Below are 22,697 nucleotides of genomic sequence, written 5' to 3' on the forward strand. Positions count from 1 at the left end.
CTATTCCGTCCACGTGGGACTCTGAGTCGTTCCAGGGGCCTCACCAAGGAGGTTGCAGGCCGTTAACCAAGGTGCCTCCCTTGGGCCCCCTCTGCCCCGCGGCCCTCTAGCTCCACCCGCCCATCTAACCCCCAGGCGGGCCCCTGAGAGCCGGACCGCCCCGTGCGCGCCCCAACCACGTGACCCTGACTGCGCCGCCCCGCGTCCTGGGCCACGTGACCCTGCCCGCGAGCCGTCCCAGCAGCCATGGCGGCGGCGGCGGCGGGGCCCGCAGATCCCCAGTCCGGGCCCGCAGCGGGCGCCCGCTTCTTCTGCACCGCGGGCCGCGGCTTGGAGCCCTTTCTGATGCGGGAGGTGCGGGTGCGGCTGCAGGCCACGCAGGTGAGTGGGCCTCGCTGCGCCGGAGGGAAGGGGGAGGCCCCGCCGCTGCACCCCTCCCCGCCGGTCCGACCGAGACCGGGGAAGCGACGCGACCCCCGCTCTCCGCCCACACGCGCCGCGGCCCCGGCCTCGGAGTTGCACCGGCAGGTCCTGCAGTTCTTCCCGGAAAGGCCCCCCGTCGTGTTTCCCTGCACGTCCATTACCGCACATCATTCCCGGCCGAAGTTTTTTAAAAAGGGGGTTGAAGCAAGTTGTTTCCTGGATTCTTTAACAGAAAACGTTTGATAGTGTCTGTAATTAGAGCTAGACCTGTCAGATAGAACCCTTTCTCCGCCCTTTAGTGCAAATAAACTGCAGGTTCAGTTCCCTGATCCCATTCAGTTTCCTGCCGGCGATGGTACTGACTTTATATGGTGTTGGGAGGATTAAATGATAAAAAGTGCACCTGAAACAGTCAGTAATAGCCACAGAAATACAGTACTCTGAGGCCCCAGCCCAATTTTCAGAGAAAGTTAATAGTTTCGGTATTTACAAGTTGTTAATTTTAGTGAACAAGGTTCTAAACATCAGTTTGGGTTCATTTAGAATAGGCTGAGCTGGTTTCTTGAAAGCAGAAGAAAAAGATGTAACTGAACCCTCCGTATCCTGGTGGGTAATATGAGAGGGCACATGATGTCTTATTGGAAAAGGAAAGATGAAGCTCATGATTCCAGCAGCTTCTCTGTTGTTGGAAGCCCACAAAAGTAGTTTCTGCAGTGTGTGTGGGGGGGGGGGGGGAGAGAAGTTCATGGGAATGTCATCAGTCTTACTAGACTACCTGCATTTGTGGATCTGATCACAGACTTTAATAGTGTCTGATGTAGCTCATCGAAAAAGCAATATAATAACAACTGCTGACATTAAGCATTTAATGTATGTCAGGCACCTGTTCTTAGGTACTTACTCTGTATTCACTTGTTTGATTTTCACAACCACCCTGGGAGGTAGGCTTCACATTTAACAGAAAAGGAAACTAAAGCATAGGTAAATGCAATACATTGTTCAAGGCGTGTAACAGAAAATGGCAGAGCTGGGATTCGAACCCAAGCTGTCAGGCAGGCTGACTCCTGGCTCCAGTCCTTGACCGCTATGCGACCATGACCTAATGCTGCACTAATTTGTTTTAAAAATATTAACTTAGAGTTCTTGGTATGAAAAATAGAAGGCTTGACCCAATCTGGGTATGTCAGAAAAAAGACCCTCTCTGCTTGTTATCCATCTTTTTTTAAAAAAAATATGTTTTTATTGATTTCAGAGAGAGGAAGGGCGAGGGGTAGAGAGATAGAAATATCAAATGATGAAAGCGAATCATCCATCGGCTGCCTCCTGCACGCCCCCTAGTGGGGATCAAGCCTGCAACCCCGTCATGTGCCCAAAACTGTGATCTCCTGGTTCATGGGTTGATGCTCAGCCATTGAGCCACACTGGCTGGGCATCCATCTTCTTTACAGACAAAAAGAGGTTGGGGGGTAGAAATGTATTTTAATCACAGCAACAAAATTCAGCTTATTATAGGGGAAAACCTTTGGCGTTGAGAAGAATTAAATGCCAAGAGACTTGGGAATTTCCGTATTTTGTTACTCTGTGTTTTAAGGGTAGATATGCCTGGAAATGGGATCTGAACAAATAACCATGCTGTTGATTAGATTCCCAGAACTTGTTAAACTTATAATCAGAAGTATTTGGGTTTTAATTGGTGTCAACCTAGGCCGAAGTGATGGCGAACCTATGACACGCGTGTCAGAGGTGACACGCAAACTCATTTTTTTGGTTGATTTTTCTTTGTTAAATGGCATTTAAATATATAAAATAAATATCAAAAATATAAGTCTTTGTTTTACTATGGTTGCAAAGATCAAAAAATTTCCATATGTGACCCGGCACCAGAGTTAAGTTAGGGTTTTTCAAAATGCTGACACGCCGAGCTCAAAAGGTTCGCCATCACTGGCCTAGGGCTTCCTCAGCAGAGATTCTTCTTCAAGCTAGAATGTTAAACCCAGACATTCCATCCGAAAAGTTTAGACCATGTCAGATCAAAAAAACAAAAGTACTTGGAGTTCAGCTTCCCATTGAATGGGAGCTGCCTAAACACATGGGTACCCCAAATTCCCTGGTGCCTCAGTTCTAGGAGATGAGTTATAACCATGTGGTCAGCCCCTGGCCACTGCTAAAAGGAGAATTTCAGGACAATCTACACCCATCCTGAATTAAGGGAGTTGGGTTGACCCAAAAGGTTTAGGGTTCCATGGGTATTGAGCACCATTTGCCATACCTCATAAGACTCCCCATAGTCAGTGCTCTTTTCACTTTCTTTTACCTGACTTTCACCACATATCTACCCTATCTCCAAAGCCTAGTTCTGTTTGATGCATATTTCTTGCTCCCATCCATTTTTCAGTTCCCACAGCCAAGTGTCCCATTCTTTCTTCCTCACTAATCTACTTCTCCCTCCAGCATCACATCTACACTCAGTCCTTTATGCTTCTTCCAAAGTAATTTTTTTCCTACCAACTAATTTGGTGCTGTCAGTTTTCCTCAAAAGTCTATAATGTTTGACCATTACCATCTGTGGTACTCCATTCCATGACCATTTATCAGGCTGGTCCAAGCTATACCATCCATCCACCTGACACTCAGTCAGCATAACACAGCACATGTTGCCATGCTAACTTACAGTTTCCTTCAGCCAGGTTGTCACCCCACCTCTGCATTTTGCCCTTTGTTCTTTCCTTAGAATCCCTCTTCCCAGATCTTGTAAGATTTTTCTTCAAGACTTTTACTAATGATGGCTTTCATATTCAGTGTTACATACCATACATACAGCTTATTGTTAAGTTTATTGTATTGAAACTTTCTCGTTTTCTTCTGGGTTCAATTCACGTTACTGTCTTATAAATTTTACATTTTAATTTGTATGTCAGAGTATCGTTATTCATCTTTAGGATATTTGCTTCTGGTAGACCACACGGTAGGTGTTTAATAAATACCCATTGACCTTGGGCTAGACACCTACTACTTTTTCCTAGCCATTATACCTTTTCTTTGCCCACTTTCAAATACTGTGTGAGATTTGGCAATATAATTACTGAGTATTTTGTGTTCTGTTTTTCTAGTAGTGTGTGTACATGCATATACGCATGCACAGTTTGCAAATGGTAGCATAACATAATAAGATTATGGTCTTGGTCACTGACTACGTGACTTTATACAAAATTTTTAACCTACCTAAGCCTGTTTCCTAATCTGTAAAATGGGGGTGATAAAGTCTACCTTAGAGAATTGTTATAAGGCTGAGGAAAATAAATGTATTCAGAATTCCTAAAACAGTGTCTGACAAATACTAGATACTTCAGAAATGGTCATTTCTGTTGTTAATCTAGATGTTCTGTTTTAATTCATTAAGGGGGGGGGGAGAAATGGTTCTTACTCTATACTAGACTAAATTAATATCTATTTTTTATGTCTCTAGGTTGAATATGTTTCAGGAAAAGTTTTTTTCACCACCTGTTCTGACTTGAATATGCTGAAAACATTAAAATCTGCAGAAAGATTATTTTTGCTGATTAAAAAGCAGTTTCCATTTAATGTTTCTTCTGTAAGTAAAGGTATGGTGTATGCCCACACAATATATGTACTCCAGAATTTTCTGCTTGATAATTAATAAGTAGCCATTTGACATTTTTAAGATTTATTTCTAACTTGGGCTCATTATTTTTCTATGTTTTCTGAATATTATCACCTCATTATATTATCACCTAATTGTGTCTCTTCTCTTTACAATCTGCTGCCTGTCTTACTAAGATTTAGTGCCCTAAGTCACATTTCATCTTTGCAAATTCTGATCAGACACCTTCTCTACAGTTATATATGGTCAGTTGCATTTATTTAGATTTAGGACATGTAAGAATCCAAAATGCATTGTCTTAATAAATTGTTCAAAACTACCACCTTGTAAATTTTAACTAATGAGTGATATAATTGAAAAAATACTGTATAGTAAAATATCCTGTTTTAGGGATCTTAAATGTTTGAATAAACTCTTAACCATTTATAAAGCATTAGAATTAAAGGGAGCTTAAGAGATATCTATTATTATAAATATGCTTAAGGATCTTGATAAAAGCAACAAATAAGGGCCAGACATTGCTGGATTACACATTGCCTTAAACTTCATTTTGACTGCTGATTATGTAAGTGTATAATCTATAATAAATTGTATCAAGGAAGGTACAAATGGCAAGAAATCAAGACATGGCAGAAAAAATATTTTAAAGCAAATACTAAGATGTTATATTGTGGGATCAATATCGTTTCATTCCAATAGTCCACACATTCTCAATATTAGAGAAATACAGTAATGGCTCTTGAGTCATCTTGATGACCCTTGTTCATCAAGAAAAGATTACATTATTTTGAGTAAGTTATGAATGGGTTGCGTACCTGAAGTGTTCCTTTATGGAAACTCCTTTTATGATGTGTGCTAATACTGTATGGTCTGAAATAGTCTCAGAATTTAGTTGCTCTGTTTCTGAGCTATGTGTTTTGTAATTCTATTTTTTTTCCAACTTAATTTTATAGGCAAGATTAGCATTATTTCAAAGATTGATATACACTCTAGGTCTATGCTTATATTAAAGAGATACATATATTATCATAGGACAAATGATCTTTCTATATGAATGATATAGGTAATTCTATAGGAATTTTAAAATGGTTTTGATGTTTGGTATAGAATATAAGAATGAACCTATTTGGCACAATATTCTTACATTAAATGAGATAAATTCCATACGAAAGTGAAGTCACTCTTCATGTAGTAGTTTAAAAAAAACTTATTTTATAAAAATAAAAATAATGGCATTTAGGGGTGATGAATATAATAGACTGTCTTTAAAGCTTCAATATAGGATAAACTGAAATTTTATTTATTTAGGAAAAATATTTTATGAAATGCAAAGATTTATAAGTGATGATCCTGAAAGTTGGTTGAATGCCATTTCGATTTGGAAAAATCTTCTTGAACTTGATGCAAAAAAGAAAAAACTGTCTCAAGGAGTTGCTAACCCACTAAAAAGAAAAATGGGAGAAAATGACAGCATTATTGCTAAGAAAGTAAAAGCAGAACAAATGCAAGAAACACAAAAGAATAGGGAATGCCAGCTGGAAAAGCAAATAGAAGAGGAAACACTGGAGCGAGGAGATTTTCTCACTGAAAGAGAGAAATGCCAAGAAGAACTTCAGAATGATGTAGCAAAAGCAGGAGATACTCATGACCAGAATGACTTGACCTTCAGAGTTTCTTGTCGCTGCGGTGGAGCCATTGCAAAGACCCTTTCTGCACAGGTACACTTACCTCCAAAGTGGCTTTCTATTTTCTAGATGAATTAACTACTCCTTCGATTTAAAATGAGACCAAAACCTTTCACAGAATAGATAACTCGGCTCAGGCAGATAACTTGGCCTAATATAATAATTAAATCTCTTTAAAAATGCATTTTCCATTTTAACTTTATCTCAGCTTCTTAATAGGAATAGTATGCCATGTACTGACCTCCTTTACTTACTAAGTTTTCTTAAACTCACAAGTATCTTTTGCATTTGGAAATCCTGATATCATGGTCTTAAGCTTTTTGGGTTTCTCTTCAGTTTAGTTCTGTTTATTGAGTGATTACTCTGCACCAGGCCCGATAGGTGTGATTATCGCTAGAACCCAGACATAAATACACTCAAGGTCTCAACTCTCTATGAGAGGGTGAACACTACAGTTTCTTTAAAAAACCCATGTTAGTGACCCTTACAAAGTTCAGTGATATAAAAGGCATATAGCCATAGGTTTGGATTCTTTGTCCAACCTTAAAATCAAACCCTAAAGTCCGAGTCTAATGTTACCGATCTGGTCATTTTTAAACATATAGTCTTGCAGTAGGTAAATTAATCTTTCAGCTTGAATCCATTTCCTAAAACCCAGAATGGCTTTATCAGGTCATGATTTGGTTATTTCACGTCTCAAAAATCACAAGAATAGAGATTGCACATAAGTAGATATTACTGCCATAGAATGAATTTGGGGAGGGGGAGGAGGATGAAAGAGGGTGTAATATTTTAATATTGTAATTTAATATTGTAATTCTAAATTACCATTGGATAGTCTGCCTTGATGTTCCTACTGACTGTTAGTAAAATCTTACATCTTACTAGAGGCCCTTTCATGCACTGGTAGGGTCCCTAGCAGCTGCCCGCCAGGTACTCCCTCCCTTCCCCTGGCTGGCCCCGCCCCTTGGTCAAACTCCCAGTCAAACTCCCAGTGGAGGGGACAATTTGCATACTACGCTTTTATTATATAGGATACTTAAATTTTTCATTTATAATATTTTTATCTTTTCTATAACTTGCTGCTTTTTCAGGAAGTAGGAAGAATAATTGGAATTGCTCTTATGAAACAGTTTGGATGGAAAGCAGATTTGAGAAATCCAAACTTAGAGGTAATGAACGTTTATTTTATTTTATATGCTTATAACCTAATTCTTTAAAGACAATGTCAAAACTAATCTATTGTACTTTTCAATTTTGCTTTAGAGTTTCAAACAGCATGGCTGCATGGATCTAGCAGTCTGATTTTTTTCTTTTATAGAACAGTGCAGATAATGATGTTAATAATGGCTTTGTTAGGGTTGTAGGATTATGTTTTACTTTTCTGTTTCTCTATTTTTAAAAATTGATGAGGTTACACTGTTAATTGGAATAAAATAAAACACATGAGGAAATAAATGCAAGTTATAAAAAATAATCTTCACTATTTTTTTGAGAATCAGCTCATAAATTTGACATGTAGTAGTATAGTCATTTTCATCATTCATTTGTAAATTCATTGTTATACAGCTGTAAATGAAGTAGTTGCTAGCCAAAACAGAACATTTTGTGTTGTTTTATTTTTTTATTCTTTAATGTACTTTTCACTTTTAAAAAGTAATATCTTTTATACCTGACATGTAAAATACTTTGACCCCAAGAATATTCTGACGTAAGGGGTCTTCCTTTCATCTCTCCCTTCTGCTCTCTGGTTTCCTCCTCTTCATCTTCTTTTTGATTATCTTCCTATCTCAGAATTACGGTTTTCCATAGTTTAACTCATGAATAAATATAGATAATTGAATTCCTATCATCCACTTAATTCAATTAATGTTAGCTATTATTGATAACAATCAACACAAAATAAAATTGGCAACATGAAAATCACACAGTAAAATGTGTGACCAAAATTGACAGAAGAATCAAATCTTAGCAAATTTTGCTCTGTTAAATTAATAGAAAAAAATTCATAGAGGGTGAAGCTATTCTTAATAACATTTGATATATAAAAATAACAGTACATCCTATCATTACTAGAAATTTTAAATAGAATTAATCCAAATAAATAATTTTGCTAAAGTTGAATAATATAAAAAATTGGAAACTTTAGCTGTGATGATCAAGGAATTAAATTGACTAAAGGGAATTCATTTCAGATCTTTTTTTTCTTGATGAAAAGTTATCAATATTGGAATAATCCTGATTAAACTGCATATATATAAAAGTAATCTGGGAGTGAAAGTATTGTGGTTTAAATGCTCTTGAGGTCAAACAGCAGAATTAGAATATTCCATAAACTTCATCAGATTACAGAAGTAAGATTCTAACTTTTAAAGTGTATTGGGCTACTAATTATAACTTGAGACATTTAAGAACTTTATGGTTTGACGAAGAAAGAGAGGAATAAAATCACCTATCGATAGTAGAGAGAGAAAAGGTCACTGGTGTCTACAATATATTTGACCTGAAGAAAGTTTCCTGTCACACTAATAGTATGTAGCCTGAGGTAGTCCTGTGTGGCCTCAAATTATTTGAGGTTAGAATTAGGATGGATTTAGGAAATCTCTAACCCCAAATGCTGAAAAGTCTGATTCAGTTATGATAATTCAGAGAATCTTTAGGAAGAATGTGGATCTTGAGTTCTTCATAACTTGAATCTCCATATAACTTGCCTACAAAATTAACCTCAAAATTTTTCTATGAAATGTACTTAAAATTTATTTCACCTCTGCTTGAGAAAAATAGTATGGAACATTTTTCCATATATGACAAATAAGGCCTTGGAATTTTTTATTAGAAATATAGTTTATATAGGTTCAAAATAGAAATTTTCAAATTATCAATAATTTGATAATGCATTTTCTATTCTATTCTAACTTATGTATTTGTTCTTTCAGATATTTATACATCTAAATGACATTTACTCTGTTATGGGAATTCCTGTGTTCAGGTATTTATATCTTAAACTCAGATTTATCCCTTAGGAGAGTTTTTAAAATTAAGAACGTTATGCTTTTCATTTATAGTATGAAACATTGATACAACAGAGGGGGCTAAAGGCAAAGCATGTGAGTTCTTTACTTTAGCCAGTAAATTGTTTCCATGGAGCTTAGTGGATATGATTTGATCTGACCAGTAGAGCTGTGCAAGAATTTATCACAATAATCCACTGATTGCATGATTCAGACTGAAAATTATATCTAATTATTTCTATTATTAAATGATTTTCACAGGCCCTTGTTTAAGCTAAAAATTTTAGTCTCTTTGCATCTTGGAATTTTAATTAAAATAAAAAAAAAACAGCACAATTCTTAAAATTCACTTTGAACATTAACTGTATACAGCTATGTTACACTGTACATGTGTAGCATAATGAATAAGAACTATGGACTTAAATTCTACCTTCTCAACAGATTAACTGCAAGTTTGGGCAGATTATCATATTCCTTTGCTATAAAAGCAGGAAAATAATAGTACCTACTTCATTTGCTTTGTGTTTGGGATTAAATGAGATGAAAATGCTTGGTATGTCTGGCTGGCATGGCTCAGTGGTTGAGCATCGACCTATGAAACAGGAGGTCACAGGTCACAGTTCAGGACACATGCCTGGGCTGCGGGCTCCATCCCCAGTGTGGAGAGTGCAGGAGGCAGCCAATCAATGATTCTCTCTCATCATTAATGTTTCTCTCGCTCTCTTCCTCTCCCTTTCTCTCTCAAATCAATAAAAATATTTTTTTAAAAAGAAAAAGAAAATGCTTGGTACTATTTCTAGGCTACAGTAAGTGTTGAATAAATTTCAACTACCTTATTTCTGAAATAGATCAGTAACTAGGGAAGGAAGGGAGAGACATTAGAGTAAGATTAATTTATTCAGTTAATTTCAGTTGAAATGTCTAATGAATACTTATTATATGCTAAGCACTGTGCTGTTTATCAACATTCAGAGATGAGGAAGATGGTTATTAAGTTCAAGGAATTCAATTTAGTGGGAGAACAAAGGTGGGTGAAAAATGCTTGGCTAGAGTTAGAAAAGGGACCTAACTCTGATGGAGGACGGGAGCAAATGAACATAGAAGAGATTCATTTAACGAATCACTTAATGGAGAACACTAAGGAGGGGTTCCCCAGCTGGACAAGAGAAGGAAAGGACCTCACAAGCAAGGACTTGCAAAGGCATGGAGGTAGAGAAAGCTTGCGTTATGTGGGGACAGCCAGTGGTTTCAGTGCAGATGGGACAGGGGATACATAAGGAGGGTGGTAGAAAATGAGACTGAGCAATTAGAAACAAGTCATGAAGTGTCTTGGAAGCCATGCTGAGCAACTTGGATTTTATTCTAAAAGCAGTAAGCATATGAAGCAGCAGAGTGATGTGATCAGATTTGTGATTTCTGAGATATTACTAAGGAAATTACATTTTTTAATGAAGGGGAAATGAAAAGAAAAAGGTTCAAACTCTTACAATAGTTCAGGCAATAAATGATGAAGAGCTGAACTGAGGCAAATTGGGGATAACAAAAAGAAGGGCATGAATTCCATAAAGTTAAGGAGCCTAGAATAATGGCCAGATACCTGATTTGGACAACCAGTAGATGCTAGTGTCAGTCACTGAGATAGAAAATGTAGGAACAGTAGTGTATTCAATGAAAAATGTCTATGAATAGATATTTAAGTTATAGCTCAGGAGTTCCAGTGACAAGCCTAGGCTGGAGATTTAGATTAAGATACACAATATATAGAAGGTAAGTGGCCCGAGAAAATGAAGAAATGTATCGAGATATGAAATACAGGGAAAGGACTGTGCACAGTTTACACCTGTTGAATTGGCAGTACTCTAGGTAAAAAGTGTCCAAACACACATTTAAAAATTAAGATCTGGGATTCAGATGACAAGTCTACGAACAATAAAAACATTTACTTTGGTCACATGTTAATAGGGTTGGCTCCCATAAAATAAAACCTCTATTGGTAAAAATATACACATAATTGTCAAAACTTTCAGAGGTTCTACATAAATCCCTGATGCTTAGAAAGGCACTTCGCAATATATAGGGTGTCCCCAAAAAATGTATATGCACACTTTGAATAATTAGGAAGGCAGTGTTTATTAAAATACATTTAATTTCAAAATTGAGCTATCAGCTATTAAAGTGTATATACATTTTGGGGGATACCCTGTATATGGACAAAGACAGTTTTCCATACCAAGTCTATTTTGGTATCTAAGAGTGAAAAATAATCTCTCAATTCTGGTTTTAATATGTTTTGTAGCAAGACAGTTGCCCAGCCTAGACTGTAGTATCAAGATTCATTGATCAAAATATTTCCTAGTCATTCCACCTGCAAAGTTTATATTCCAGATTCCAAATCTATGGCTATAATACTGTCTGCAGTGTGAATTCTTTTCTGAAAAACCTTTAAAAAAACAAACTCCCATGGGTTTACCTGCAGAACTTCCTTATTGTAACAGTAAATATACAATTACACTGTTTAATTTGAAAGAGATACCTCATCTAATTGTAACATTTTAAGAGGCTTACCATAAATGCACACAAAACAGGGTAACTAAAGTCAAAGACAGATCAGAAATAAAATGACAAAAGACATAGGGTTTGGAGAACACAGTAACTTTGTATAATGTTCAGAGAAGAGCCCTCTTAGTGGTTTTGGAACAAGCCTACCCCCAAAACAACAAAGCACTAATCCTCGAAATCAAATAGTCATATCTTACCAACAAATTATATAAATGAAATTGAAAAGTGCATTCAAATTTCTTTTTTAAAAAAATATATTTTATTGATTTTTTACAGAGAGGAAGGGAGAGAGAGAGTTAGAAACATCGATGAGAGAGAAACATCAATCAGCTGCCTCCTGCACATCTCCCACTGGGGATGTGCCCGCAACCCAGGTACATGCCCTTGACCGGAATCGAACCTGGGACCTTTCAGTCCACAGGCCGATGCTCTATCCACTGACCCAAACCAGTTTCGGCTACATTCAAATTTCTAAGGTATTCTTTGCATTAGATGCTGTAGAAATAATATTTTGAAAATTTTTATCAAATCTGGAAACACTGGTAGCACTGATGAAGTGGAGGATGAAGTATGAAGTGGTAGATAATGGAGACCAGAGAACTCATTTGGGAGATGTCTGCTTCATGCAGACAGTGCAATGTCATGCTTCATTTCATCTTTTGAGAGAGATGCAAATGAGCAAAAAACAAACTTACAAAAGGGACTTTTTACAGAAAACGATTTCAAGTGTTAGTATCCATCCAGTCCTGCCTATACTACATCCCTGTCACAAAACAGCAGGTGCTTCTTGACTCCTGATCAGCACACAAAAGGTCACTTCCCTACGGGAAAACGGAACTGCTAAAACATTTTAGAAAAATCCCCCTCATGTGATAACATTTTTATAAAGTAAACACAATAGGGTTTAAATTGCTGTTATTTAAACATTCTACCTTTCTAAAGTACCACACTAGCTGGTTAAACAAGGTGTCAACTAGAGAAGGTATTTCTGTGATAAGGTTAAGTACTCCCAACTCAGAGAATACTGTAGTGTGTGTTGCATGAACATGGTGAGATAATTCACAGACATGGACAGGTTAATCATTTTATTTATATCAGGTTCTTCTTTAACTTATAGTTGTATTGGATCTCGCATCAGGTTCTTTTTCCTTTGTAGGGTTCCTTTAGCCAGCAGAGCTTACATCAGGACAGCAGGACTGAGGTCTACCATAGCGTGGGCAATGGCCTCTGTCGCTGAAATTAAGGTAAGGAAAATGTTTTCTTTCTTGTTAATACATTAGTGAGGTTCTTTCCGTAATTAACTTACACAGTCTCTTATTTATGGACATCTTGATTGCTTACTTTTTTTCTGTTCTCTTTTTCTTTTATCATTTTCTTTTGCTAGTTTTGTTCGTTTGTTTTTGTCATTGCCATTGTGCTTACAAAGTTCTGCAGTGATATGTTTTTAAATATTGTTGAACTTCTGAGAGTATTTTGCCTATGAAAAAGCTGGGTTAAAAGATAGCCACATTTTATTCTTCCTAATATTTTGTGTTACAATGACATGGCCTGAAAAACCTCTACTTCCTAAAATTTAAGTTTTTCTCCTGTGACCAAATATTGATCAATTTTTATAAATGTTCCATGGACATTAAAAAAAAGATTTATTTTGTAGTCAATGTCCTCGCTATCTTTGCTTACTCTTTTACTATCTGCTTACTTTGGGAAGGTATTTGAAATCTCATTGATATTTTTTTAAGTTTTTGCATTTTTATTAGTGGTTGCCTTATTCAGTAGTTTGGTACACACAGTCTGCTATTGCTTCATCATGGTTGTACCTTTTTATTATTACGTAAGTTTTCTTTATCTTAAATAGTGAGTTAAAACCTAAATTTTGTCATGTGTTATTAGTATTTTCACTCCTTTATCTTTGTATTTGCCTAATATGTCTTTGATCCTCCCTTATTTTCAACTTTGCTTTCAGTGAGTTTTTACGAACACACAGCTCTGTTTGTATCCCACTCTGATGGTCTCTGGCTTTCGATGAGAGAACTCAGTATAATGACAGACACACCTGATTGTATTTCTCCTATTTCACTCTGGTTATAACTTCTTACCGTTGACTGTTTTTATTTTTGCTAGTTTGATCAAGTTACTTCATAATCATTTCATTGTTCTCCCTGAGGTTGGAGATTTTACTTTTTTGTGTAGTCCATGAACAGTCCCCTTTCCCAGCTCTCTTAATTAAACACACAGGACTCTACTATTATTTTAAAGCAAGGTCATCTCCTTCCTCTGCCAAGATAGTTGTTACCACCAAGATGAGGCCTCTAGAGTACTGCTTCCTCTCCTCCTGGCCTACCTTTCCTCCTCCCTGCAGTGAGACCTTTGAATGATTTCATCTTTCACTCCCAACCCCAACTACTAGATTGAACTGAATTATTTATCAAATATCAGATTTCCCTTAAAGTATGTCCCTTCTGTTTCAAAAGTTCTTATTTAGCCCTTATATTACACAGCCTATCCTTCATTATTAAGATAGAAAGAATTGTATGTAGCAAACACATATTTCTGTGCAAACACACAAAGATATATTGCAGGGTGTATCACTCCTCACCATGCTCCACATTGTCTTGTCTTTCCCCATTTGAGGTCTCTGCTCGGGTTTGTTTATTGCTTGGTTAAGGTCTTGGCTTAGGTATTTTCCTCACATGTGGTATTTTAATAATTTACTATCTGAATTTCTATATGTCTCAGATCTCTCCCTTTCATCCTGGTGGGCATGCCCTTCTTGGCTTGAGTTGGAGTCCTTTTCTCTCGGATGTCGATAGGTGCTGTCCGTTGTCTTTTAGCTTCCCATGTTGCAGCTGAGTTGTCCGTGCCAGTATGGTTTTCTTTTCCTTTATAGCTACCTTGTTTTTCTGCTCAGCAGTTCATAAGACTTTCCTCTTTAGTCCTATAAGGTTCAGGAATAGTACCAGGATATACTTCTATAAATGCCTTTTCTATTCAGTCCGTATCTCGGTGAGTCTGACTGCCTGGGTTCTAATTCTGGTTCCACCACTTACTGGCAGGGAAACCTTGGGCAAGATACTTAACATCTTTGTTCCTCAGCTTCTCATTTGCAAGATGAAAAGAAACATTTCATAATCATGTGAGATTCAAATGAATTAGCATTTTTCAAGTGATTTCACAGTGCCTAAAATGAGAAAGTGTATAAATATTAGCTACTATTATAGTAATAATTATAGTTATACTTATTTGGAATAGCTAATGATTATTTTAAAAAGTTATTGTTATTTCTCTAGCTCAGGCACTTTTTCTCATTATTTAATTATTACCTCAACTGCTTTGCGTTAGTGACTTTAACCTTAAACTACTCTGTTTTCTGCTTCTGAAATTTTTTCTCTCTTTCTTTCTCTCTCAGGACATTTTGTTTCTTTCCATTAGGTACCCTCTGGCTTTGACTGAAACCTGACCATCCACTGAGCATTCTGCTTCCTCTGTAGACATATCAAGGGACCACTGGGCCTGGAGGTGGGGTAGGTGTCCTGCTTGCTTGTTCCTTTTGCCCAAAGCCTCTCAGTGCCTCTGAGGCACACGCCATCAGGTTATTACAGTTACACACAGATCTCTTTCTGTCATTTCTGTAAGTGTAGGAGACCTTATTCTTGTATAATTCTCTATGATCCCAATATCCACTTTGGAACCTGGCCCCTCAAGGTCTTGGCTTCCTACTTCTAGTGACCTGCCTTAGTTGTATCCTAAACCTTCTTATACCCAGTAGGGAATACCCCCCAAAATCTCAATTTCATGAGTCCTCTCTTAACCACCTTTCCTTTCCTGCTCACATCCTCCAGCACCCTAACATAGTTCTTTAACCTCTTGGGCCTCCAGTCATTTGACCCACCCCTGCCCATTACTTAACCACCTGTCCTCTTCCGTGGCCCACAGCTTGAATTTTATGTTCCACCGTTACAGTCATTTCCTTGCCCATGCTTTTAACTCTCCTGATTCTTATATGACTTAAATACTAGAATCAGAAGTGAACTTCAACATGTTCTCCTCACCAAATCTACCAACGAACCAGAATCTGTGCCCACATACGTTTTCCTTGTTTCACTCCATTACTTGTGGACTGGATTTTGGTCCCTGTTAGCTATATAAGGACTTTCTCTCTACTGGTCATTCTCATCAGTGGGAACACTTGCTGTATAATATCTTGCAGCTTGAAAAAAATTCTTCTCCTGAAGGCACATGCTCCTTCAGCTACCACCCCGTTCTGTTTCCTTTTACGGAAAAACTCATAAAACTATTTGTCCATACTTGCTGTCTCTCCCTCTTTTCTTCCCATTCTCTCTTGTGCCCACTTCCATCAGGCTTTCACCAGCACTCCCCTGACACTGCTCATCTCACACTTACCCTACCAGCACTCCCACACCTGCAGCTCCCTCCTCCTTGAAGTGGTCCTTCCAGTTTGTTTCGGGAAGATCACTCTGGTTTCTCCTCCTACATGAGCATGTGCAGCTCTCAGCATGCACTGCTGCATCTTCATCTACCAACGTTGTACTTAAGAGATCACCAGGATCCAACCCATCGACTTTCCTTTTTAACTTATCTCGCCTCCTGGATGACTCATCCAGTTCTGGTGCTTTAAGTACCATCTGTAAACTACACTGATACTCCCAAATGTGTATCTGTAGCCTGAACCTCTCCCCTGAACTCCAGACTCATATGTCCAGTGACTCACTTGGTCTCTATAGTTGGTCTAGGAGTATCTCAAAATTAACATGCCCAGAACTGTACTCTTGTCTCCTTTGAAGCTTCTTCTCCCCAGTTCTTCCCACCTCAGTAACAGGCACCTCTGCCCTTCTAGGTGCACAGGTCAAAGCTTTACTCATTTCAGACTGTTGTCATACTTCAACATTCCACATCCGATCTAACCTGTTGGCTCTCCCTTTAAAATATATCCAGAATCCAACCAACCACTTCTCCCCACTTCCACCAATACCACTCCTTTTTGTTGTTGTTGTTAATCCTCACCCATGGATATTTTTCCATTGATTTTTAGAGAGTGGAAGGGAGAGAGGTAGGGGGGAGGGAAGAGAGAGAGAGAGAAACATCTATGTGAAAGAGATGGTTGCCTCCTGAACACGCCCCAATGAGGTTAGGGATTGAACCTGCAACCCAGGTACATGCCCTTGACTGGGAATCGAAATCAAACCCACAACCCTTTGGTGCACAGGCTGCTACTCTAATCACAGTGTAACACCGGCCAGGGCAACCACTCTTAATTTAAGCTGCTGTCATCTCCTGGACCCCCTAACCAGCTCTCTGTTAACACTCTTACCCTCTGTTCTATTCTCAACAGATAATCTAGAACAGGGGTCCTCAAACTTTTTAAATAGGGGGCCAGTTCACTATCCCTCAGACCGTTGGAGGGCCGGACTATAGTTTAAAAATAAACTATGAACAAATTCCTATGCACACTGCACATATCTTATTTTGAAGTAAAAAAAACAAAACGGGAACAAATACAATATTTGTATTTGCATGTGGCCCGCGGGCTGTAGTTTGAGGACCCCTGATCTAGAATGATCCCTCTGAAATGTAATGTTATCTTACTTCTCTGCTCAGAACTCTCCAATAGTTCTCCATCCTTCAGAATAGAATCAGAATTCTTACAGAGTCTACCAGATCTGACCTGTGACCACCCAGGGTGGGAGTGATTAGTTTTTTTCTCCAAATTTCGTGTTCTTTTCCCAGGTGCAGATAGGATAACAGTTTCCTGGACCCTTAAAATTGGGTGTGTCATGTGACTGACATGCTTTAGCCAGTTAAATGTTGGTGGACATGTGTGTCACTTGTAGATGGCACCTTTAAGACCTAACCCATAATTTGTCATACTGTTTTTCCTTCTGCCACAGTGACAGCAGTGCTCCAAATGGTGACCACTTTGTCAATTTGGCTTCCAGAGAAAGGAGCCGAAGCCCCCAGTGCCTTACTGTGGGCACGTAACATGAGGTTATATGGTGTTTAAAACTCTAAGGCAATGGTTCTCAACCTTCCTGATGCCACGACCCTTTAATACAATTCCTCATGTTGTGGTGACCCCCAACCATAAAATTATTTTCGTTGCTACTTCATAACTGTAATTTTGCTACTGTTATGAATCGTAATGTAAATATCTGATATGCTATATGTGTTTTTTGATGGTCGCGACCCACAGGTTGAGAACCGCTGCCTAAGGTTTGGACATTGCTACTATAGGCAGCAGACACCAGCCCATCTTGATGGAATCACCTGCCAACCTCTCTGATATGATCACCACTTTTTCCCTCTCTCTCAGTGTGCTTTGGCCATACTGGTCTCCTTTCTAAGCTTTAAACATGCCAAGCATATACTTGCCTTAGGGCTTGAACTACCTGAAATTCCTAAAGTGTGAAAAGGAATCTTTACTCTTAAAATATTGATTCCTCAAATGTTAGGTTTCTTCTTTTATAATGCCTGTTAGATTTAATAGTACCAAATCAATATTTCTGTCTATAGGCTGGTGCATTTGTTTTAGATCCAATGTGTGGACTCGGAACAATACTTTTGGAAGCAGCTAAAGAGTGGCCGGTAAGTTCTAAACTTTGGTAAACTAAGAAATATATTCACTTTAATTGGTATATGTATGTTTAGTTACCAGTTATTTATAAGTAGATTATCTTTGGGGGATTATTATTTTAATTATATGAGTCACTATTTACTATTGTCAAATGGCTTATGAAGGGTTAATTCAATTGCTGTTATTTTTTAAAAATAGTAATTATAAATTTAGCAAGATATGAGTAATCTTAATTAGTCATGACATTATGCTAATCCCTAAATTCTTTAGGCATTGGTAACTGTAAAATATTGTTAATAGATTTTAAAATTTTTGCTACTATCATTTTAAAGCAATACTATAAATTTGTTTCAACCTGAATGAACAAATCTATTGACTTCACTTTCATTATTTGAGAAAATGGCAGTAAGTTTTCTTAACTTCAGGAAATATCTGATAGTTTTATTTATGCTTAAAATAAGAATGTCTTTCCCCATAGGATGTGTACTATGTGGGTGCTGATGTCAGCGACTCACAGTTACTAGGTGCGTGTGACAACCTGAAAGCAGCAGGCCTCACGGGTAAAATTGAGTTTCTTAAAGTCTCTGTTATAGGTAAGATATTAAAAATGCTTATTCAGCATTTGGGAAAATGAACATATGTAATTATTCCTCTGTATAAACCATTTTTCAGCCTCTTGCAAGCCCTCACTATTTGTAGATGCAAAGGCAGGAGAGAGCTATTGGAATGACAGTTGTTTAGAAGCCTTCAGTCTTGGGTAGAGTCCAGTGAGAGGATGAGACTCTAGAAAGTGAGAATCTCAAGGACAGAACTAACGGCTGTCTACCCTTATGGGAATACTGAGTGTGTGAGTTAATTGTGGCACGCAGGGTATAGTTATGACAGGGAGTGATGGATTCCCCATCTATGGGGCTGGGATGCTTCTATTGGCCTGAACATCTGTTGCAGGGATCACGCTAGAGCAGCGGTTCTCAACCTGTGGGTCGCGACCCCTTTGGGGGTCGAACGACCCTTTCACAGGGGTCGCCTAAGACCATCGGAAAACACATATATAATTACATATTGTTTTTGTGATTAATCACTATGCTTTAATTATGTTCAATTTGTAACAATGAAATTGGGGGTCACCACAACATGAGGAACTGTATTAAAGGGTCGCGGCATTAGGAAGGTTGAGAACCACTGCGCTAGTCAACGTTTATTTTTAAATTGCCAGTGCGCATCATATGTACTGGCCAGAGGGTTGGACGGACAGACCGTCGGTCACTTAGCCTTTTATATATATATATATAGATTATCATCTAAATTCTTTTGATGAAGCGACTGAATTAAAGAATCTCATTCTCCAAAATAAAAATATAAAAAAATTCAATGAAAGCTGTGGCTCATCTCTCTTAAAAATAAGAAGATATACACATGCAAAATTTTATATATAACTATGAAAGGGAAATGAAAGTTACAGAATATAATTTTGTAAAAGGTTTTTCTAGACAATTTAATGGATATCTTCTTGGATCTGTCTGGCAATTTTCTAGTAATGTTCTATGTTTAGAGAATTGAATTTTCTGGTTAATTTAAAATTCTGCTTAACATATCATTTTATCATACCTGAAAAACCAATTTTCAAAGAACAGAACATAATTGCTGTACCATTTACCTTCAGTGATTCTGAGATCCTTTTAGAAACTTGTAATTTCTTAGAAACAATATCAGATAACCTAAATTTTATTTAATATGCAAAAATAATCCTGCGTATTTTAATTTTCTCATCTTCAGGTTATAAATACTTGAACTTAATTAATAGGATTCTCTGATTTCTGTATTTCAGAATTGCCATTGCCTTCAGAAAGTGTCGATATTATTATTTCTGACATTCCATTTGGGAAAAAGTTTAAGTTAGGGAAAGACATCAAAAGCATTCTACAAGAAATGGAAAGGTAAGGTGTTGAATTTATTTCAGTAATTTTGAGCTATTGGGCATTTCACCAAAATATATTATAGCTCTTCAGTTAAGATTTGATTGCATTTTAATAATTTCCTAGAGTTTTTGTAGCTTAATTTTCTAAGGTTTTAAATCAGAAGTTTATGACTGAGAGAAAAGCAGTGGCTGCTTTAGATAGATAGTGGGGGAAGGCTCTCCAAGGTCATGGTAGTTGAACTCTGGGACCTCAATAATGAGAAGGCACATAAAGGAATGAGTGTTAAGTGCAGACCGACCAACAAGGTCAAATGTTCTAAGATGAGAAAAAGCTTATTGAGTTTGAGCAACTGAAGGAAGTTCAATTGCTCAGACCGTAGTGAGCAAAGGAAAGCAAGCAGGCAATGGAGTGGCAAAGGTAGGTGAGGGTCAGATCGTGTAAGAGTTTAGAATTTATTTGCAGTATAGTGGAAGAGAGAGTTAGCAGGGATTTACTTTTGTTTTCTATGTGGAGACTGGGAAGGGAGAGTGGAAGGAGCAACGAGAGTAGAAAGGAGATTGTTGCAATAGTGCAGCCAGATTTGAGGATGGGAGTGCTGTAGATGTGGTGTCCTTTAGAGACAGACTTATCTGGATTGCTGACTGTCCTGACATCTCTGCTGGGCGTGGGGAGATCCTCCTTAACTCTTGGTTCTCTAGCTGTCACACTGGTTCCTTACCTACACAGCCAGACTGCTTGACAGTAGTCTGCACTTGACATCTCTGATCTTCACCTCCCAGTCCCCTCCTGGTTCCAGCCAACCAGCACCTGCTCCTGCCCTCAAGTCAGATTGTTCTCTCCAGGTTCACTGGTGACTTCTTATAACCGTAGTCACTTGTTAGTCCTGTGGCATTTGACACTGTTGAGACCATTCCCTTCTTGAACTCCTTGGGCTTCCATGGCATCACTTTTGTCTAGATTTCCCCTAGGGTTGTGTTTCATGGGCTCTTCCCTTCTGTCCTTACTTTTTAAGCCTCTATTCCTCTGCCCCTTTTCTCTTCTCACTGTGCATTGCCACCCAGATCATCTTATCCACCATTATGGCTTTATCTTCCATTTACTATGGAGAACTCTAAAATCTCCACCTCGAGCCTGGTCTTTCTCATTACCTCCAGGCTGTATATCCAGCTGCCAATTAGAACCCACACTGATATCCAAACAGAATTCTTTTCCTCCCTCCTCCTCCCATCACCCTCTTATTCACCCTCATGCCAAACTGCTGTCAGTGCCGCCTCCTTTACTCCTCCCTGTCTCTGATGCTTCCTCTGCCTCCAACACCCTCCCTCGCTCCAGCCCCTAGTTGTCACTTGGCCTGGCTCACCTGCTTATCCTTTAACTCGCAGTGTAGGTTTGGGATCCACGCTTTGCTGGCCTCTCCCCTACTGTTCAGTAATCTCTTTAGCAACTCAGGACTGTATGTCATTCACGACTTTTCCACGTAAGTACTCTACAGACTTTGGCCAGAGGATTGAGTAAATGAATTCTCCTCAACAAGCTGATATTTTAAGGTCTTCCCTTTTGCCAATCCTTTGTTCATGTCTTCTTTCTTTCCTGGTGGTTTTCTTCTGGCATCAGCCGAGTGCCTTTGATATATGCTGATTCTTTAGGATTTTTTCATTTGCCTTTCCTTTTGTACAATCACTTATTAGAATATTATTATAAATTACTTTGAGGCTTGCCTTTTAAGTAGAGTAAAAATAGATAATTAAAGCAGATTTGTACTAGCGATTCCATAATTACTATAATGAATATGCATTATGAAAGATACTGCCTAATTATCAAAATTCCTGTATTTAAATAGATAAAATTAAATTTTGAATTAAAAACACCAAATATTTTAAATAAAGTGGGATTGTTTATTATCTGAAAAGGAGGAAATGCTCATACCAATATCATTTCTTGTCACAGAGTGCTTCATGTTGGCGGGACCATGGTATTGTTGCTTAGTGAAGATCACCGTAGGCGCCTCAAAGACTGTGAAGGGAGCAGCTTCCCTTTGAATTCCAAAGGCAGCCACTCCGATGAACCTGGAGCGGAAAAGTGCTTGATTCTCGAAGGAAAAACTGGCATATCAGAGACCGTGTCATCGTCATTTGAAGCCAATCACCAGGAATGCTTACATAAGATGCCACCATTTGGCTCCTTGGTGCCAGTGGAATGCTACAAAGTTAGCCTTGGGAAAACAGATGCATTTATACACAAATATAAGAAGTCATCTTCTTCTGGACTGTAGCAGGCTAGATCCTGTGAACCAATTTCAAGGCCTTACATGTCAGCCCTACAAAGAGGGGTTGCCTCTAGGGTCTGATAGTGCCACAGAGTAACAAGTAGACAGGTCCAGGGGGCATGGCTGCGGGACACAGGATTTTAATAAGAGTTTCTGCTTTAGGCTCTAAAGGGCTTAATGTTTCTGACAAAGAACAGTGAATACATAATTAAACTAAAATACTCTTAAACTTTGTATTTGAGAGAATAGGGGAAGGTCTGCTCTGCCTGCAGTGTTTGAGCTGAAGCTGCAACATCACAACTTTTCAGAGGTTCACAGAGCATATCAAAATCATCACAAGGTTGATAATATTTTAACTATCAGATTGTTTTGAATTTAGAAACTTTTATTTCTTTTGATATCAAACTTGATTTTTGAACCTATAATTTTTTTTCTCCACTGGAATGAAAAATGTTATGTGCAATACATTTTGTATGTTATATGTCTCATATTATGTGAAACATCAATGGGAATAATAACAATCTGAATTAAGCCAATATCCTCCAACATGGTAGAAAATTGAGTTTGCTTTTTTTTTTCTTAACTAATGAATAAACTGTTACCTCACTCTTCTTTAAATTAAA

At 38.0% G+C, this 22,697-nt stretch overlaps 1 protein-coding gene across 3 annotated transcripts; it reads left to right on the forward strand.

Moving 5' to 3' along the window:
* The first annotated feature begins 246 nt into the window (after positions 1-246).
* THUMPD2 (THUMP domain containing 2) lies at positions 247-22,697 on the forward strand. 3 transcript variants are annotated; one of them, XM_006083425.3, is made up of 10 exons: positions 247-381; positions 3,890-4,025; positions 5,354-5,763; positions 6,825-6,902; positions 8,667-8,719; positions 12,457-12,544; positions 17,829-17,900; positions 18,368-18,482; positions 19,718-19,826; positions 21,756-22,697. In XM_006083425.3, the coding sequence occupies exons 1-10, from the start codon at positions 247-249 to the stop codon at positions 22,078-22,080; spliced, it is 1,521 nt and encodes a 506-aa protein (XP_006083487.2). In that variant the 3' UTR covers positions 22,081-22,697. The 3 variants fall into 3 exon arrangements, with proteins under 3 accessions (XP_006083487.2, XP_023603214.1, XP_006083488.1); XM_023747446.1 differs by lacking the exon at positions 18,368-18,482 and having other exon boundaries at positions 21,756-21,974; XM_006083426.3 differs by lacking the exon at positions 247-381 and having other exon boundaries at positions 3,890-4,015.

This window comes from Myotis lucifugus, unplaced genomic scaffold (assembly GCF_000147115.1).
Source record: "Myotis lucifugus unplaced genomic scaffold, Myoluc2.0 scaffold_6, whole genome shotgun sequence".
Classification (NCBI taxonomy): Eukaryota; Metazoa; Chordata; class Mammalia; order Chiroptera; family Vespertilionidae; genus Myotis; species Myotis lucifugus.